The sequence below is a fragment of the Mustela nivalis genome (assembly GCF_964662115.1).
Source record: "Mustela nivalis genome assembly, chromosome: 10".
Lineage (NCBI taxonomy): Eukaryota > Metazoa > Chordata > Mammalia > Carnivora > Mustelidae > Mustela > Mustela nivalis.
In genome coordinates, this window is record NC_139029.1 from 2,411,144 (window position 1) to 2,429,079 (window position 17,936).

At 59.8% G+C, this 17,936-nt stretch overlaps 1 protein-coding gene across 1 annotated transcript in view; it reads left to right on the forward strand.

The window, feature by feature from the left end:
• AJAP1 (adherens junctions associated protein 1) overlaps positions 1–17,640 on the forward strand; it is a 110,105-nt gene extending 92,465 nt beyond the window's left edge. Inside the window, exons 3-6 of the mRNA XM_082687938.1 lie at positions 6,258–6,345; positions 8,492–8,734; positions 10,460–10,591; positions 16,996–17,640. Coding sequence (XP_082544064.1) covers positions 6,258–6,345; positions 8,492–8,734; positions 10,460–10,532 — 404 coding nt within the window. The 3' untranslated portion in view covers positions 10,533–10,591; positions 16,996–17,640. The remainder of the gene's footprint in view (positions 1–6,257; positions 6,346–8,491; positions 8,735–10,459; positions 10,592–16,995) is intronic.
• Positions 17,641–17,936: the final 296 nt, after the last annotated feature.

Genomic DNA, 17,936 nt, shown 5'->3' on the forward strand with positions numbered 1-17,936 from the left:
TCCTCTTAACTAGTCACGTCTGCAGCAACCCCGTTTCCGGAAATTCCAAGTCAGTGGGTTAGGACTTGCGCGTGGGAGTTTTGGGGAGACACAGCTCAACCCATAAAACGACGACACCACCATGGGTGTGGGTAGAGCTTCCCAAACTCTGCACGGGCCCCGGTGCATTTGCTCGGGGTCTGGACCTGGCCGCTGGGCAATCTTTTGGGCCCCCAGCTTCTACTGTCTCCCCACCAGGCTCTGTAATGCAGGGGAGTCTCCACTGAGGTTGTTCTCGTCAGAGGAATTTGCTCCTCGATGTGGCTGACCTGTGGGTAGGACAGCTTTAGTGAGCGTAATGCTGGCGGAGCGAGCCCAACTTCAGGTCCCTTTCGGAGCCCCTTTCGGAGTGAGGTGTGCGTGCTGACCCCCACACTCTCTCCAGATCGTAGCAGCACAGCCACTGGCCGTCCCCCCAGGGTGGAAGGACCACTGCTCTCCAGGGGGCCGGGCACGACCCCAGCTCAAGGCATGGCCCCAGGACAAGCCTGCTTGCGTTTGAGTCCGGGCTTTCCTGGGTCTTCACTGCTTTTCTTAGCAGGAAAGGGTTATCCTTGCTCAAAGAAACCACCTTGAGCCCAGGTCCTGGGAAATCAGTGTCTTGTCTGATGAGAGGGTCTTGGACTAATAATGGACTCATGGTGGTGGCCTTGTGCCCCAGGACGTCCGCTCCACCTCTGGTCGGGCTGGAGGTACGACCACCCTTGGTCTCTCCTGGACCCTGCCCCCTCACCTCATCCCAGTGCAGATTTTCAATCCTGTTTCTACGCTGTACTAAACCAAAACTGAGCACAACAGCTCAATTCCGAATCATTAGAGTGAATCTTTGAACCTGAAGGTCGTCTCAGGGACCTCCCAGCTTATGCCGCACAGCTTTGAGAAAGTGCCCTAACCTCCCTGCGGAAATGGGGAGCGTCTCTGCTTGAGGTTGTGGTGAGCATTACAGACGACTTTGCCAAAGGCAGTGCGGGACACCTGCTACCCCTCCCGTGTGCCTGACTCCCTTCTGGGGGCCGACTCAGTCCTGGGCCCTCCGCCGGCCGCACCTCGCCACCAAGGAGGAGGTGGCTGGAGGGGGAACGGGGCGTGATGGGCAGGGGCTGCGTTCCAGCTCTGGGGCCACAGGGGCTGTGGTCCGGACATTTCTGACCCACTGCCCACACGCTCCACGGGGATGGCATCGCGGCACGTCGGTTTGGATGGTTTGCGATGGGGACCGTCTCCTCGTGTCATTCACGCGTTCCTTTTGTTAGTGAATGACGTTTGGGGCCAGGTCAGTCCTTCTTATGGGGTTGTCCTGTGCACAGGAAGACAGAGCCGGCGTCTTCAGCTTCTGTCCCCTCGATGCCAGGAGGACCTCTTCCTCCCTGTGTGACCACCAGAGGTGTCTCAGATAGGGCCATGGGTCGCCGGCTGAGGACACTCTGACGTGAGTCCTTGGGGGGATACCTCGAGGACTCAGCTTCGCCTTCCCCATGTCACCCTGAGGTGCTCGCGTGGCTCCTTCCAGGCTGGGGCTCACTTCTCTGTTCAGGGGAGCCCTGCCCTAAGCAAGCCAGAGAGCGTCCCAGTGGGAGGCATCTTGCTCTCACGGGGTCCTGGCCCCGGGCCCCCCCATCCCCCACCGCATGGAACACCCGGCAGGGTCCCTCAGGAAACGACACGCTCCTTCGTCTCCCCTGCCCCAGAAGCTACCCTGTTTCTCTGAGAACACCCTGGTCGGGGAAGACACGTTTTCCCTCAGCAGCTCCCTGTCCCAGGAGGTGGCCCAGTGACTCAGAACAAGCCCCGGCCTCAGAGGGCATCCTTCTCCGGAGAGCGGGGCCGGACCGCCCGGCGTCGTGCAGCACACACGGCGAGCTTCCCGCCTTCCCCGGCCGTTGGTCAGAGACGGGCCGCGAGCCCGCGCGCTACAGCCTTTGTGGGGAAGGAATATCGTTTTCACCATGTGATTGGTTCTTTGGGAACCCACTGTGCCCTCTCACCCCTCAAGCCCCTGAAGACAGACATCCTTGGACCCCCCGGTCACCGACCTTGGTTCCCAGGGTGCAGGCACACGAGCTCCCCGCTCCGCGCGATGAGCTGCTGAGGTTCCTCTGCCTCGGCACGTCCCAGCCGCTCCTGCCGTCGTGCCAGCGCGCCAACCCGGTGCACCACGCACACGCCCCGGGCGCTAGGCGAGAAGGCTCTCGGCGGGTTGGTTTTGCATGGACCGTGGCCCGCGTTCGATTCGGCTTCCTTTCAGGAGAAAGTCATCCAGCCCCGGAGATGGATTACCAGCTCCCATCAATCTCCAGGACCTGATCTTATTACCAACCCCCACAAATATAACCATAAAAGCCCTATTGATTGATGCAGAGTTTGCTAATCCATCTGTCCTCATCCATTATTCCAGGTATAATTTTTCATTATCTGGATGGCAGCTGATTCCTCGCACATTAGTATACAGTGGCAATTACCAGGAGCCGAGAGAGCCCCTAAATTAGCAGGAGCGGCAACACCTGTCAGGAAGGGGAAGTAAGAACCCCCCCACGGCGTGCGGTGCACTCTGGGACCATGACTGAACCACAGAGAATTTGAAGACGGATTTGGTACTGACCTTGTCAATGGAGAGGAGAAGTTTGTGTTTTCTGCCCTTCCCTGGGTGTACCTTCCCTCCAGTGACATCATTGTTCATCGGCCACAGCCTGCCTGACCGCTGGCAGAGACACTGTTCAAGCACTGCCTTGCCCGGGGTCAGTAGGGTTTGTGGGACAGATGTTCCCACCTGCACTGTGTCATTTCCACAGGGGACCCGACCTGAGGGAACACTGTTGAAGGTGTGAGTGTTCGGAGAAGTTAGTGAGGAGGCAGAGATCGGGGGAGGATAACCTGCTAAGAACCCTGCTATTTGCATGGGGCAGGGAGAGCCAGTGGCTGGACACACCAGTTCTGAGATCTGCACGTTCTTGTGCTTTTGCAAAATGCAGCTCCTTTTCAACCTTTATGGAGAAAATTGAAAGACATGTGGCTGAAATACTTCTGAGGGTCCTTAGAGGGACTAAACTGATAAAATTCTCCCTGGAGTTTGGTTTCCAAAAATCAAGAATTCTGTCTCATTGGATTCTCGAGGAAACTGTCACACAAAGTGACCTTTTGTCCAGGCTCACGTGGACAAAGCCAGCAGGACGGAGCTGCCCGTTGCTGACTGTGACTGTCCGGCTTGCCACGGTAGAGGCGGTGGCTGTCCTTGAAATCCCCTTGGCAGTGGCCGGTGACATTCTCAGAACTCAGGAAACCTTTAATGATGGAGAGGGAAGGTTCTAGTCTTCAGAACCAAAGGCCTTCAGTTTGAATCCCAGCTTTAATCGATCTTTCAAAATAGATACATATTCTATTTCATGTATAAGGCAAACACTCAGCTATTCACCTAAATTAGTGGCCAGCACACTGCAGCCTGGGAGTCACATCTGGCTGAGTCTGTTTTTATAAATAAAGTTTTATTGGCACATAGCCACGCCCATTTCCCCCCCATATTATCCGTGGCTGTTCTTGCCCCATAATGGCCGGATTGGGATGTGGCGACAGAGACCGCACTGCTCACAAAGCCTCAAATATTTACTCTCTGGCCCTTTGTGGCAAGGTTCGCCCACCCGGCATCACACCAAGACTTGAGGGATATTCGCAGATGAAGAAAGGACTCTTGGCACTCGGGGAGGACTGAACAACGGGCAGATGATTGGAAGAGGACGCCGCTTCTCACCTGCTGCTCTGTCCTCTGCTTAGTAGCCGACCCCCCCCGACACAGGAAGCCAGGGGTCACCCCTATGGGTTTTCTGTCTTCCAACCTGCTTCTTACAAGTGCTGTTCTTGCCACGTGGCCAAAGGCCTGATCCTTGTCCCACCGTCGTGAGCATGGGGTCTGTGAGATCTTCTTGTAAGTGTGGAGCTCCCGTGCGTGAGCCCAGGGGCCCGTCAGAACTCGGGGGCCAGGCGCTGCAGCAGAAGGCTGTTTGCTTGCCCTGCAAGTCAGATACGGGAGGGGTCCTGGGTGTCCGCCTCTGGCAAGTCTGCCGACCAGGAGGCGGCCACAGACGGGCTAGCTGGGCGTCCGATGCTGGGTTTTCTCGGAGGCTCAGAGCAAAGAATTGCCTTGGGTCCTGGCTCTGCCGGACGACGGTGGGAAAGTCGCTTTACTCTTCAGCCCAGGCTCCTCGTCGGTCAGGCAGGGGCGAAAGTGCAGGATGATGAGGATGGTTTCGACGGGTCACAGGGAAGCTTGGCAAGGTGCCCGGCACAAAGAAGTCCTTCTGGAACGCATAGCCCGTGACCTTGCCTGGTTATTAACCCGGCTCTCGTTGCTTCCACAATTCAACGTGGTGACTTCTATAGCTGAGGATTCACACCAAAGGCAGGAGAAGGGCCTCCAGGATAAGGCACACCTTAGGACTATATTGTTATGTTTCTCGCTGTTCCGCTGGTTTTTCTTTTCTCCTTTTCAGGTATAAATGTGATCAGCCACAGAGCGACAGTCGGAAGGGGCTGTGTTAGAGGGTGTGCGGGGCTGGGCAGGTATGCAGGGGACGAGGCCCCTTTCTTGGGCCAGAACCGGCAGTAGACGCTGTCGTTTAATAAAAGCGGGGAGGCTAGATCGCTTCTCAGGCTTTGGCTGAGATCAAGTGAAGAAACGGGCCCGAGGGAAGCTGAGCTGCCGAGTTGTCGAAGCGGAGAGCATCTGCATGCAGTAGGTGCTCCGTACCGGCTCTGAGTCGGGGCATGAAGGAACATCTGAAGGGCTCTCCGTCACATCCGTGTCTTCTCCTGTCTTCCTGGCGGTGCTTATCCTGTGGGCTCAGGATGGGAATCCCTCACGACCAACAGAAATAGCCCCGAAGACGGGCACACAGGAAGAGAAAGCCTGTGTGCTGGCCATGCCAACTTTGAATCATGTATTAGCAATTTCCCCGCGAGGATTGTACTCAGTGGAGAGGTAACATCTGTTTGCGAGACTGTGTCCTTGGGAGACCGCCAGGAAAATCGCACATTTCGAAATCCTCCCCGGCGGGCCGCGGGCACCCGTCTCATTCTCACCCAGGGACCCGCCGGGCTCCGCGGGGGTGACAGGTGCGTCTCTGCCGGGGGCTCCGGGAGTGGCGAGAGGCAAGTGCTTCCAGCTTCCAGGTGCCAGGACACGGGGAAATTAGCCCTTTGGTGAGACGGGCGCTGCCCGCTGCAGGGCTCTCCGCAGCCCTCCCCGACCCCCGGGAACCTTATGGCCCAGCTCCTCAGGTAGGAAGCGTTCTTCCTGGTCGGAGGGGGCTTTTACGGACCCGCGGCGTCTGCCTGGCATGTCCCCAGTGAGTGTCCGTGCTCCAGGAAGGATGTGACGGGCGCGTGGTCAGGGGGAACGTAGCCTGGTGGAAGACCAGAGCCGGGAGCCTCACCTCCCACCCCTGCCTCTGTGCTTAGTGGAAGGTGGTGCAGGGGTGGGATCAGAGGGACAGAGTAGGAGAGAATCCCGGGGCTCTGCTATCCCTGTGTGGGGGTCCCAGATCGCTCTCAGGCGGGGCTCAGGCCGCCCTGCTTCTGTCCCTGACTTGCCCCCGCCAGGGCACCCCTGAACGCTCCGTCCCCGTGCACACACACAGCAGACACAGGCCAGCGAGGCTAGACTGCGGGTCCCTTTCTAGGCTTTTGAGAAGCATCAGCTTCGAGGCCCGGATCGTTGATTCCTGGAACCGCAACAGGCAGCGAGCCGCTTGGAGAGGACTCTGGAAAGAGGAAGCGCTCCTCCAGGGAGCCCCTGCCAGGAGGTCAACGCTTGTCCACCCTCTCCTTCCTCCCCAACAAATCCTGGGCTGCCTTGGCCCCTCCTGGGTCAGGCCAAACCTGCTCCCACTTAAAGGCCTAGCGCTCGGAACGGAGAACTCACCCAGGGGGGAGCAGGCGGAGGAAGGGTGACAGGTCCTGGGGGCGGGCCTCAGCCGGAGCTTGCCTGGCCCAGTGAGGGGCTTGGCAGGCGCAGGACAGGACACAGCTGCCCGTGGGCTGGGTGACAGCTGGGGAACTAGGAGATGCCAGGGCCGGGGCCTCCCTTCCTGGACTCCAGGGGACCCAGCTCCTGCCGGCCCCTGCCGTGGGGAAGGAGAGACCGGAGTGTGCAGGAGCCGGCCCCGCCCTTCCCGAGTTCCTGTGTCTCGTGCCCGGGTCTCATGGCTGCTCCCCTTCCTCTCTTCCAGGTCTGGCTGTCCATCAGATTATCACCATCACTGTCTCCCTCATCATGGTCATAGCTGCTCTGATTACAACTCTTGTCTTAAAAAACTGGTAAGGCTCCTCGGCCCCTCTGGTCTGGACACGGGGCTGTGGGGGTCCCCCGGGAAGTGTGCACAGAGCGTTTCCTACTTCTCAGACGCGGTCCTGCCTCGCATCCCAGGGCGTTGCTTCCCTCATCTGGGCCAGAGAATCGGGGGCAGCTCGTGGCCTTGCCTTCAGCCCCGGGGCAGCTCGACCGGCCGCAGGCGCCACCCTGCCCGACACGGGCCTTGGGCGGGGTGTGCCCCTGGCCGCGGCTTTCCCTGCAGGAGGCGAGCGAGCCCCGCCTCCGTCACAGTTCTCAGGCGGCCCGTGTTCTGGTCTCCGAAGCCTGTGTCAGCCTCAGGCGTGCCTGCCGACGCCGCCCAGCCAACTGGCCAGCGGCCTGGGCGGGCCCGCGCCCACCCCTCGCTGCCCTGGCTGTGCAGGGGCCGTGTTCAGCCCGACTCCTTCCCTCCTCCTGCGGCCGCTGTGTGTCTGTCAAACTAGGTTATTGCTTTTCTCCGAGTAGCTGGTCTTCGCCTGTTTCCTCCTGGAAACTGGCCTACTTTGAGGTTGGCCTTGCTAGGTGAGCACACCTGCTACACCCCGGGGAAAATCGGGCAGTGCCGGGTGACCCTGCCGCACACATGCCTCTGAGGCCCCATCTGCCTGCAGCCACCCCTCCAGCAAATGTGTTCACTTTTAGCATCAAAGGTCGGAATCCTTGTAGAGTGGTACACCCAGACCATCCCGTGGTCGTCGCCAGAAGGTGGTCGGAAGTCATAGGGGGCTGATGGGGGCAGCTGCTCCCCAGTGTCCCGATGACAGCGATCCGAGAGAAAGCCAGTCTCCTGGATTAGCAGAGCTGGGACTGGCACAGCTCCAAAGCAGACCTCACAGCAAATGCGTGAGGCCTCCCGGAGGCCAGCAAACCCGAGTCCCACGGCATTTTCTGGGGCAGGTGATGAGGACAACTCTAAACTCGCCCCGAGGCATCTTGGGCAGGGCCTGGCTGGCAGGAGAAGGGGCTCTGGGGCCCAGGATCCCATGGATGTGTGGCTGGACAAACGCCATCGACCGTCTTGACGGTCTCCGCAGGGGGTGGGGACACTGGCCCCTCTTGGTTTCCCACATTTGGGTCTGCAGCAAAGCCTCAGAGAGTTCTTCTGGGGACGACCACCCAGCCGTGATGAGGATGTCCCATGACATTGGCGGGGGGGTCCCCTGGCTTTTGCATAGCTCTTCCCACCCTCATTTGTGGGGTGTGGCTTCTGCACCAGGAAGCAGGGCTCCTGTCCTTGGAAAATGAGACAGGCCACGTCCGTGACTTTTAGGAAGATGGGCTCATGGACCCTCACCTGTCACGGCCGCATCCTTCCGCATTGGCTCTGAGCACAGCGGGGAGGGGGGAAGGGGAACTGGCTCCCCAAGCTGGGGGTCCCCAAACTTCCTCCTAGCTGCTCTCCTCCGCTGGGCTGGGACTTCCACGTATCCCTCCTGTGACTTGCTGGAAGTGCCTGGGAGAGGTCGCCGAAGGCCCCCTCCCCCAGATCCCTTGGCTGACAAGGCCGGGATTCCCACGTCCATCCTTGGCGATCCCGAGAGGGCTTGTGTGGCCCCGAGGAACGGGGGAGCCTCCGTGGGGCACGCGGACCAGAGCTGCCCGTGGACCGGATGGCCGTGAAGGGTGGACCATCCATGGGAGCCTGGGCTAGGGCGGGGCTGAGGACGCAGGGTCCCCCGTGTGATAATTCTCCCCGATGACGGTTACGTAGCCCCTTCCAAAAGGAGCCGCCAGAGCAGCCGGACCTGTACCCATCCCTTCATGGGGAAACCGAGTCAGCCACCACGGCCCGGCTGACATCCTCCGGGCAGACGAGGCCTCAGCTCTGGGATAGCACAGCTCAGACACTTTCTTCATCATCCGCCCTGCGATAACGGCCACATTAATATTCAAATTTTACTAACAAACAAACAAACAAACAAAACAGGGAGAGAGAGGGCGCAGGCGAGCTGATTGTTTGATTGTGGTCCGTCTTGGCGAAGAGGCTGGGAATCACCATCTAACAGGAAATGACGAATAATTAATGCCTGGAGACGAAGGTGCCCCCGTCTAAGTGCTGGGATTCGGCCCCTGTGCCCGCCCCACCCCCAGCCCGACTCCTCTGTCTTCCAGCTGCGCCCAAAGCGGGAACACGCGTCGGAACAGCCACCAGCGGAAGGTCAACCAGCAGGAGGAGAGCTGCCAGAACTTGACGGACTTCACCCCCGCCCGGGTGCCCAGCAGCCTGGACATCTTCACGGCCTATAATGAGACCCTGCAGTGCTCCCACGAGTGTGTCCGGGCGTCCGTGCCCATGTACACCGACGAGACGCTACACCCGACAGCCGAGTACAAATCCACGTTTAACGGGAACCGGTAAGCTCGGGCATGGGCCAGACCCTGACGTCCCGGCATCGTCACCGGGCGCTGTTGACCTGGGGGGGGGCACCTTCCTGGGTCCTTAGGGGCCCGAGCGAGTGCACACGGCTGGCCTGGCGGAAGGAGGGGGCGGGGTGGACGGAAGGAGGTGTGTCACCAGCCAGAGACAGAACCCGTGGAGGCCGAGGTCGCCTCTAGGCCCCACCCTCGGAGAGCTGACGGAAGGCCCTCCCCGCCCTGGACGCTGCCTGTTGGAGGCCGAGCAGGCGTCCTGTCCGGCTGGTCCTGTTGGAGGCCGAGCAGGCGTCCTGTCCGGCTGGTCCTGGGCCTCCGATACCAACGCGCTCCCCGTCCGTCTCTCCAAACGCCCATCAGGAAGATGTCTCAGGAACTATCCAATACCAGCCAGAGTCCTGGTTATTAAATGCTCCTTTTTATTAATCATGGGTAATCCTTCAAAGAAGACATGGCCCTGAAACCATCCCTGGGAACATTTAAGAAACCCTCGAGTCAGCTTCCGAGGGTTTATCTGGAATTAGATGAAAATATCAATAAGATATTTTTTTTTTAAGGCAGCATACACATATGCACCATTTTGTAAATTTAAAAGAGAAATTCTCCAACCCCCTAAACATCTTAGGAGGAAGCGAATAGGAAACCAGGAGGACCCCAGGGACCCCCGTCCGTGGCAGTAGTAGCGCGAGGGGGGAATGCCCGAGGGGCCCGGAAGCGTTCCTCCCAGAACCAGGGTCGAGGAGACTCAGGGTGACGTTCAGCTGTGGAGCCCATGGTTAATGGGCCGTCATCCTGGCCGTGAGAACGGGGGGGCCTTCCTTAACCACACCCCCCACCCCACCCCCCTGCCCCGCCTCATCTCCACGTTGGTCTCCGAATTATTCCCTGGGATGCTTCCCTCCCAGCTCGGGAGGGTGGACAGCAGGGACTCAGGACTGGCCTTCCGGCCCATGCTGCCTTGACTGTCACGTCTCGGGAGCTCCTGGTGGCATCCCAGGCTTCCAGAAGGCCCGGGGCACAGAGAATTGGCGAAAGGTTTTCCAACCATTTCACGGAGGCGCGTGTGTCGGTTTGGACGTGAATCCTGGCCAACCAGTGCTTCAGTTTGGGGGAAGCGGGTGGGAGGCTGAGCGGTCACATGGCCGTTCCCCCCTGGTGCCCCTCTGGCCCATCCAGGGGCAAGGCGGGCACCGGCAGCTCCCTTAGCCCTGGCTCGGAAGCATTGGGTGGAACGGGTTCTTGCTTTTTGGCCTAAGGCAATGCTCTGTTGGCTCTCCCTGGCCTTTGGACGTGGTAGCTTAGGTCTCAAAAGTGACAAACCCCAAGAGACCCATTTCAGGAGTCAGGCCCCGCCCACTCCATGGTGGGCGCGCAGCAAAGCAGGCGGGATCCCTGCCCTGGGAGGGGGACACCCCAAGCTTTCCGCTTGTCCCGCCAATTAAAACACTGAGATCTGGAATACCAGCTTCCTTCCGCCCACGGTCCCTCAGGCTCCGTGTCCTCCAAGGCCTTCCGGGGTGCACGTGGGTGTTCGCGGGCCGCAGGAGAGGGTCCCCTGCCCGCCGAAGGCCAGTGGGTCCGGGCCGAGCATTACCTTTCTGGGTTCTTCCCAGCTCAAGAGGCCAGGGTTGGGCGGCAGCGCCAGCCGGCCCGCCGGTCAGCTGCTCCGCAGATGCGCACGCGAGCCTGACTTTCTGCTTGCCACAGACCCTCCTCCTCTGATCGGCACCTTATTCCTGTGGCCTTTGTGTCTGAGAAATGGTTTGAAATCTCCTGCTGACTGGCCGAAGTCTTGTTTACCTCCTGGGGGCAGGGCAGACGCCATGTGTCTGTATCATGGTACGTACCTCTCCTTATGGACATCGAGTGAATTTTTTTTTCCCTCTTTGCTTCCCCTCCCCCACCCCTCCCCCTCCCCCGCGTCCACGCTGGGACAACTGGGGGCCCTTCTGGACACGGCAGGGGGAATTCAGATGGTGTTGCTGCCCCGAGGGCAAGCCTGGGGGGCTGGGCTTGTGGTCTCTCTGCTGTACTTGTTAGAAATAACCCCCATGGAGGCAGGGACAGACACCCAGGAACGGCGGCCCCGTCCCAGCCCCGGGGAAGGCCCCAGCCCGGGCGGCCGGCTGCCAGGGAAACCCGGGGAGACCCGGGAGGGGGCTATGCGGGCGGCATCACCCCCGCGTCGGACGTCTCTACATCGGGGTAGGGGACGCGAAGTCGAATGAAAGTACAATTTTGGAATATAAAAATAAGAGATTGGAAGGGAAATGATAAAGGAAGAGTCGAGGCATCTACTAATTTGAAGCCAGGGACCGGCACCAAAACAGGATGAATTTTCCACGCTCTGCTGGATAGGAACATTTGGTTTGCTTTCAGTGATATTAACTTTAATGCTAACGTTAAATTGCTTTCTTCTGCACCGAGAGTCCAGAACACTCGGGCTGCTGGGGGAGAAAGCGTCTGCCCCCAGGACGGCGCGTGGTCTGCGCACAGTCGGTACAGGCCACCCGGGCTCTGGGCTCTGCGTTTGTTTTCCTTTTGGACGTTGGCTTTTCTCAGGATCTTTGTTTTCGTCTCATCCGCGGACGCGCTGTGACGTCACATCCCTTCCCTGAGAAGGGAGCCCAGTTTCTAGGCTGCGTTATCGGTATTTGAAAATACGGCTTCTTCCTTCTGCCCGCCTTCTCACGCAGGAGTTGTCGTCGGTGGGGGGGGGGGGGGGGAGGTGTTTCCTGGCGGCCCCCGTGTGCCCCTCGGGGGCTGGGCTCGCCGCGCAGAGCCAGGGCTGGAGGAGCCCACGGCTTTCGGAAACAGGAGCGGACGGGTCAGTCCTCACCCAGCGCTAATGAAGCAGGTGTCGGCTCCCAATCAAATCTCCAGCCCTCGCTTCGGGTCCTGAAGCCAAAATGACCTGCTTAGGGCGACATTCCGCCATCCGGCCAAGAAATGTGATTAGAGGAGAACCGAAAGCACTCCTCCCTCCCCGGACAAAAGGCCTCCGTGGAGACCCTTGCAGGCAAGTTAGGTGAGACCTGACGGTCCGACAATGCAGGGGTCGGAGCCTTTGTCTGCCTCGGCGTGACTCACCTCACTAAGGCGGGGCAGAGTTCCCTGGGCAGCTCTAGCCGGGCTAGCAAGGAGGAGCTTCTGACTAGCTGCCCAGTTCCCGCCGGCCCAGAGAACCCTCTGCAGGGGGGCCCAGGACCGCCAGCATCCCTGTTAGGACTTTTAAACTGTGTAACGACACAAGACATTGATCTGGCCCTGCGTGTCGCGGCCTCCGCTCCCTTCCTTCAAGAGCTCAGGCTCATGGCCTGGAGGCGGGCACGCCCTTCGCTCCAGGGTGCAGGGGCTGGGGTGAGGGGGCAGTTTCCCTAACGTAGACTTTCCCTAATGGGCACTTAAGAAGACCTCTTTACATCTGGGGACTCCTTCCGTCCTCCCAGGAACGCTGCTTTACAGAGGGGAAACTGAGGCACGAAGCCATTAAGTGACTTGCCTGAGGTCAGGTTGCTCGGGTCAGTCCAAGGTGGCCTGGCTCTGCCCGTTGTCAGAGAGCCACCACCCTGCCCCCGCGCTATGCCTCTGTGCCCTGCGCCATCCCCAGCCTCGTCCCGGGCAGGACGAGAGTCGGTGGTAGCCGGAGGTAAGTTTTCCCCAGTCCACTGGCATCCTGGGATGTTCAGCTCAAGTCTGCAGAGCAGGAGACCAGCTCCCACGCACCTCACAGCCTGAGCCACCAACCCCTTCAGCCACACTCTGGAACTAGGAGCCTCAGCCGGGCCTAAAACAAAAGAAAAGAAAATAGTAAGAAAGAGCTTTTATGGAGCCCTCTGCTGCAGAAAGGTTTCCTGTTCCAGTTCTGTCTTCTAGCGACACAGGGCATTGGAGGACCCCACTCTGTCGGTGGGCACTCCCTGTCTGCCACTGGGACCACGTTCCTCTCAGGGTGTCTGCGCCCCACCTGCCAGGGTGTCCAAGGAGTGGTCTCAGGACCACCTCCGTTCGCAGGAGGGGACACAGCTGCCTCCCTGGGGCTGCCAGGTGGGCCGTCTGGGAGCTGAAGAGATGCAGCAGAACCGCCGGTGCCGGTGCAGGTGCAGGTGCAGCCGCCACAGCTGGGCGCGCTGGTCCTGTTCCCGCAGACGCGGACCGGGAGGGCGCCGCACAGTCTCGTTAGCCTTGGATAAATGCTCGTAGGTTCCTTCACCGCGTGCCGGACAGACCGTTCATCACGCCCTGCGAGGGAAGCCTTCGGATTCTAAGTATCCCTGATTCTTCCAATTAATGCCTGGACAGCAGCATCGAGCGGGGAAAGGCCAGGAAGACGGCTCAGGTGTACTAGGTACTCATTGTCCCTTAAATAAATACCAATTAATACGAAAACATTTAATTAAGGTTGAAGAGCCAGCGGAGGTGTTTGTCTCATGGATGGCTGCTGAGTCTCTCCAAATGCACGTTGAACGATGACAGAGGACACTGTTGCCACGTCATCCTGTCTGCTCACGCTGACCCCACGCACATGGGGGGACCCGGAGTGGCCACGTTCGTTGCCCTAGGGGCAGGGAGCTGGCGGTGCCTGCGTTCCCGGACACCGGCTCCCGAACCTGAGCAGACGTCCACCCGGTCTCCCTGATCCGGCCTCTGTCGTCGGTTCCGGCAAATTCCTGCCGCAGACCACCTCCACAGGGGCACCCCGTCGCGCTGACTTTCCCGCACACCCAGGACAAGGGGCTGAGGACACGCGTCTGCCATTGGCTCTCGGGCTAATTTCCTGTCATTTTTCATGCAACAGGTAAGCTCCTGAAAACCTCATTAGTGTTCAGATCTTTGCATTGGCCGAGGCCACTTTATTCCCAAGAGCCCGAAAAGTAATAAAAGTTCTCGCGTCTGAAGCCAGTAAGAAATAAATCATGTGTTATTATTATTTTCAAAAACACACTGAAGACATAACTAATAAAAACCGAGGAAAACACCTGAGCCTTCCCGCTTTGTTCTAAAAAAAAACCACATTAACGGAATACCCAAGCTCTCGCAACTCAGAGGATCGCCGTGTTCAAAGCGACGTGCAGAGCGCGTCACCGACCCGTCTGTCTCAGCTGAGCACCAGCCGCAGAGGAAACCTGGCGGCGAAGTAGCCCCTTCAGGACGCAGGACATTGACCGCAGTCCCGGGCTTCGGGGAGCTCTTGCCACAGGCTCTTGTCTGTTCTGCAACAGCAGACGCTGGTCTTAGAGCCTGGGGCGCGCGTGGTCCGCAGCCGGTGGGGCCCAGGCGAGCCCCGCATCTCCTTCCAGGCAGCAGAGGGCACTAGTTTCTCCAGAGTCGGAACTCATCCCAGGTCCCCGGCTCTCAGACCACTTGGCAACACACAGCTCCCCTTTCTGGCGGGGACCAGGTGTGGATGCCTGGGCCATGTTTCCCCAGCCAGGTCTGGGGGGGAGCACTCGCTCCTTTGCTTCTCTGGTCCCTCTCAGGGTTAGCGCCCCACCGAGAGGTTCATACACCGAGCCTTGGGAACAGAAAGACGCAAGCCCTCCCATGAGCTGGGTGTAAGTAGCAGGAACGTTGGGCAGACGTGGAAAGTGGCCGCGGGTAGCCCTGTGCCCCTGCTCCTGGCCTGAAGGGGTGATGCGGCCCTGGCCACAGCCCCTTGCAGAGAAGCGCTCCGCCTCTGCCAGAGTCAGCACGGCTCTCCGGGGCACAGCGTGGGAGCCGTCTCCCTGCTCCTCTCCCTCTGCCTCTTTCATCCTGGGTACAGGACGGAACTTTGGGTACAGGCAGATGCCCGTAGGTCTGGAAGAGGCTCCATCCCCGGGCAGTGCGAGGGCCCCTCCGCCAGTCCTCGGACGCGGCCGTCCTAACCCACCTGCGGGCAGCACCTGGAGGTCGTCAGTCTCAGGGGCCAAGGACAAGGCGACCTCCGCACGGACGCCTCTTCCCCAAGCGGCGTCCAGTACCGATGGCCCACTCCGGACAAGGCACAAGCTGGAGCCTGGGCAGACCTAGCAGACAGCCCTGACCCCTGCGAGGACACGTGGGCACGCACACACGCGAGGAGAGCCCACCTGGCTCATCCTGTGCCTGCGGAGTCCCCCAACAGCACGCTCCAGGATGAACGGAGATCGCATTTAGCAAAGCAGGGGGTGTGTGGGAAGGCCTCCCCAGAGAGGTGACCGTCTGCAGACCTTCGAAGGACATGGAGCCTGGAGGCGGAGGGATGCCAGGCGAGGAGGCAGGACCTCGTCCCGGGTCAGAAGCGCTGAAGACGCCCACTGGGACAGTGACCACATAAACCTCGAACAGAAAACCACTCACGAGATGGCGGGCGCGAGAGACGGGTCGAGGCAGCTCCTGCCGCCTCCGTCGGTGTGGAGACCGTCAGAATAAAGGAGGGGACAGCAGCCTGGTGACCGTCCTCGCAGGAAACCTCCCTTCCCGAGGGGACAGCCGTCTGACCGGTGCCCCCACCCAGGACCCTCTGCTGGCGAGGAGGGGGCGCTGCTTCCCCCAGACAGGGTCCTGGGCCGCCCGACCTGGGCTGGCAGTCACCAGGCACAGGCTTCTGTGTCCCCGTATATTTTTTATGTATATTTTTTAACTTTTGGAATGGCGGTAACCTGTAACGGACATGAGGTGGACCGTTGTCCCCGTTCTGAGCGGTGCGGTCGGCTGGCACCAGGCCCCTTCGCGACGTCGGGCATCCCTCGCCGGTCTCCGGAACTCCCTCCTCGTCCCAAACCGGAACTCAGCCCCCATGACACGCGCCCCACGCCCCTCCCCCGCCCCGTGGCGCCCCTTCTCCTCCCAGGCTCTCTGCGCTTGGCTGCTGGCGTGGGTGGGCTCGGGGGGCACTTGTCTCCACGTTTTTTAGCTTTCCAAAAATCAGAGTGAGGACAGACATCCGGGAGGGACAGTTCTCTCCGTTTTTTACCACCCCCGCCCCGTCCCGTCCTGGAAAGTGGCGGTGAGCAGGGGCAGGGCTCCGTTGGAGTAAAGCTGCCGCGGGCGGTCCGGCACCCGGGTTCTTTACACGGGGGGGGGACACCCCGCCCACCGCAGAGCACACGGTGCCGTGGGAGATGCGCGGACGCTCCACGTCGGGGCAGTACAGGGGACGGTGAGGAGGCAGCGGGGGCCCCGCCTTGTTGTCCAGGCCAGGGGGGTTCCCAGAGAGGAGACGAGCCCCCTCGCCCCCGACCCGGTGGAGGAGACGGTCCTGGTGCGGACGGTGCAGGAGTGTGTGTTTCCGGGGGGCTCCGCCGGTGACTAGGACAGAGCCAGTCCGGCCACGGTGCCCGGAGCCGCAGTGGACACCTGAGAGCTCCAGCCCGTGGCTTCCGGCTTTCATGTCAGAATGGGTGTCACCTGCCTGGTTGTCCCACCGGCGTGGGGGAGGGGCAGCGTCCTCCCCGTGTGTACCGTTGGGAGGGTTCTCGCGTCCCGTAGTTGTGGGCTGCAGGGGCTCCGAGTGACAGCAGAGAGAGACCGCGCCCCGTCCTTCCAGCAAGAGACTCTCCGGGCTGAGCCATGGCGTGTTGCCACACCCCTAGCCGTGCCCAGAAAGGCCGCAGCTCTCTGACTGTCAGGGAGGTGCTGACCTCGGGGGTCCGTCACCGAGGCAGGAAGACTCTGGGGTTCCTATCATCCGACCTCTGCTGGGCCAGGGAAGGGCTGCCCTTCTTCGCGGTCAGCCAACTTGGCTTGCGAGCGCGAGGGACGCACCCCTTTCCCTCTTCAGCAAGATCACCCCTTGGGGAGCCCCTGGGTCGGTTTTTCTGATGCGATCCATTCATCTCTCTGAGTCCCAGCCTCAGGGAGCCTCCAGCTGACCAGGGGGTTGAAGGGGACCCCATGGCTTCCTGCCATCCAGGAGTGGGGCGGGTGTCCCCTCTGCTCCTGGTGGGTCAGAGCTGGAAAGGGAGTCAGCAGTGGTGCTGGATGCCTCAGTCCGCTGCAGGCTTGGGGGTCAGGGCCCCCTCAGCAGAGTGAGTGCAGGGGTGGTCCCAGACCCAGACCCAGCTCCTCCATCTGTGACTGTGATTAGCACGAGGTCCGGGGACTCCCAGCAGGCGCTCCAGTCCCCAGTGCCCGGGGCAGGAGACCCCGCCCTCTGCGAGCCAGCAAGCAGCCTGGGGCTCGGTGGGTCGGTGGGTCGTGGAGGCTTAGAGGGGCCGAAGACACTCATCCTGCCCCCCGCTCCCTGCTAGCTAATCTTTTCTTGTTTTCTTTCCACACAGGATTCCGTTGGTGAACCTGTAAAAAAAAATTAAAAAAAAAAATTTAAAAAATTAAAAAAAATCAAACACACACACACACACACACGCACACACAGAACCTAATCTAGACTCTCTACGGGGAGGGTCCCCAGGCCTACCGCTTCCGTTCGCCGGTGGGGAGCTCAAAGAGCAGGACGCTATAGGCCAAATATATTTTTATAAAAATGCTCACGCCTATGGGGGAACTGCCTTCTGCCAGAGTTGTCTTTGGAGGACAGAGAAGAAAAGCAAGCAAGCAGCGGCAGACGGAGAAGAAAGGCCAACAGGAGGCTCCTGGAGCCTGGGATTTGGACTGATTCTGAACCTTTGCCAATAATACCATTATGTGCCATGTAGTGACCCGAAGGACTTGGTGACCGCAGCGAAGCCAAGGGAACCACGTGTAGAAACCTGACCGAAACAGGGGGCGGGAATCTTCCAATAGAGTCGCTATTTCTGGTTAATATACATATATAAATATTAAATACACCAGACACACACACACACACTTTTTTTGTACTGTAGCAATTTTTGAAGACCTTCAATGTTCCTTTTTAAAAAAAAAAAATGTTATCGGTTCCAGAACCTGGTTTATTTACCATGCTTAGTATGAACAGAATAAACTGCTGTTTTCTACTTTGGCAACATATCACACACACAGGCACACGCACACGCGGGCCCACACGCGTGCGCACACGCACACACGCATAGAGACGCCGACACTGGAAACGCGGTTCCACGAGTGAGCATACCCCCTCCGGTGACCCGGCCTCCCGTTGCCGCCCGTCCCCGGGGACAGCCGGGACCGCGCAGACCGACCCCTCCCAACACCCTACCTTGGCTGGTATCTGGTGAGTGGCTCTAGATGTAGACTTTCTTGTCTCAGGCCAGAGTCGAGAATGCCATGGTTGTACAGACCTGCA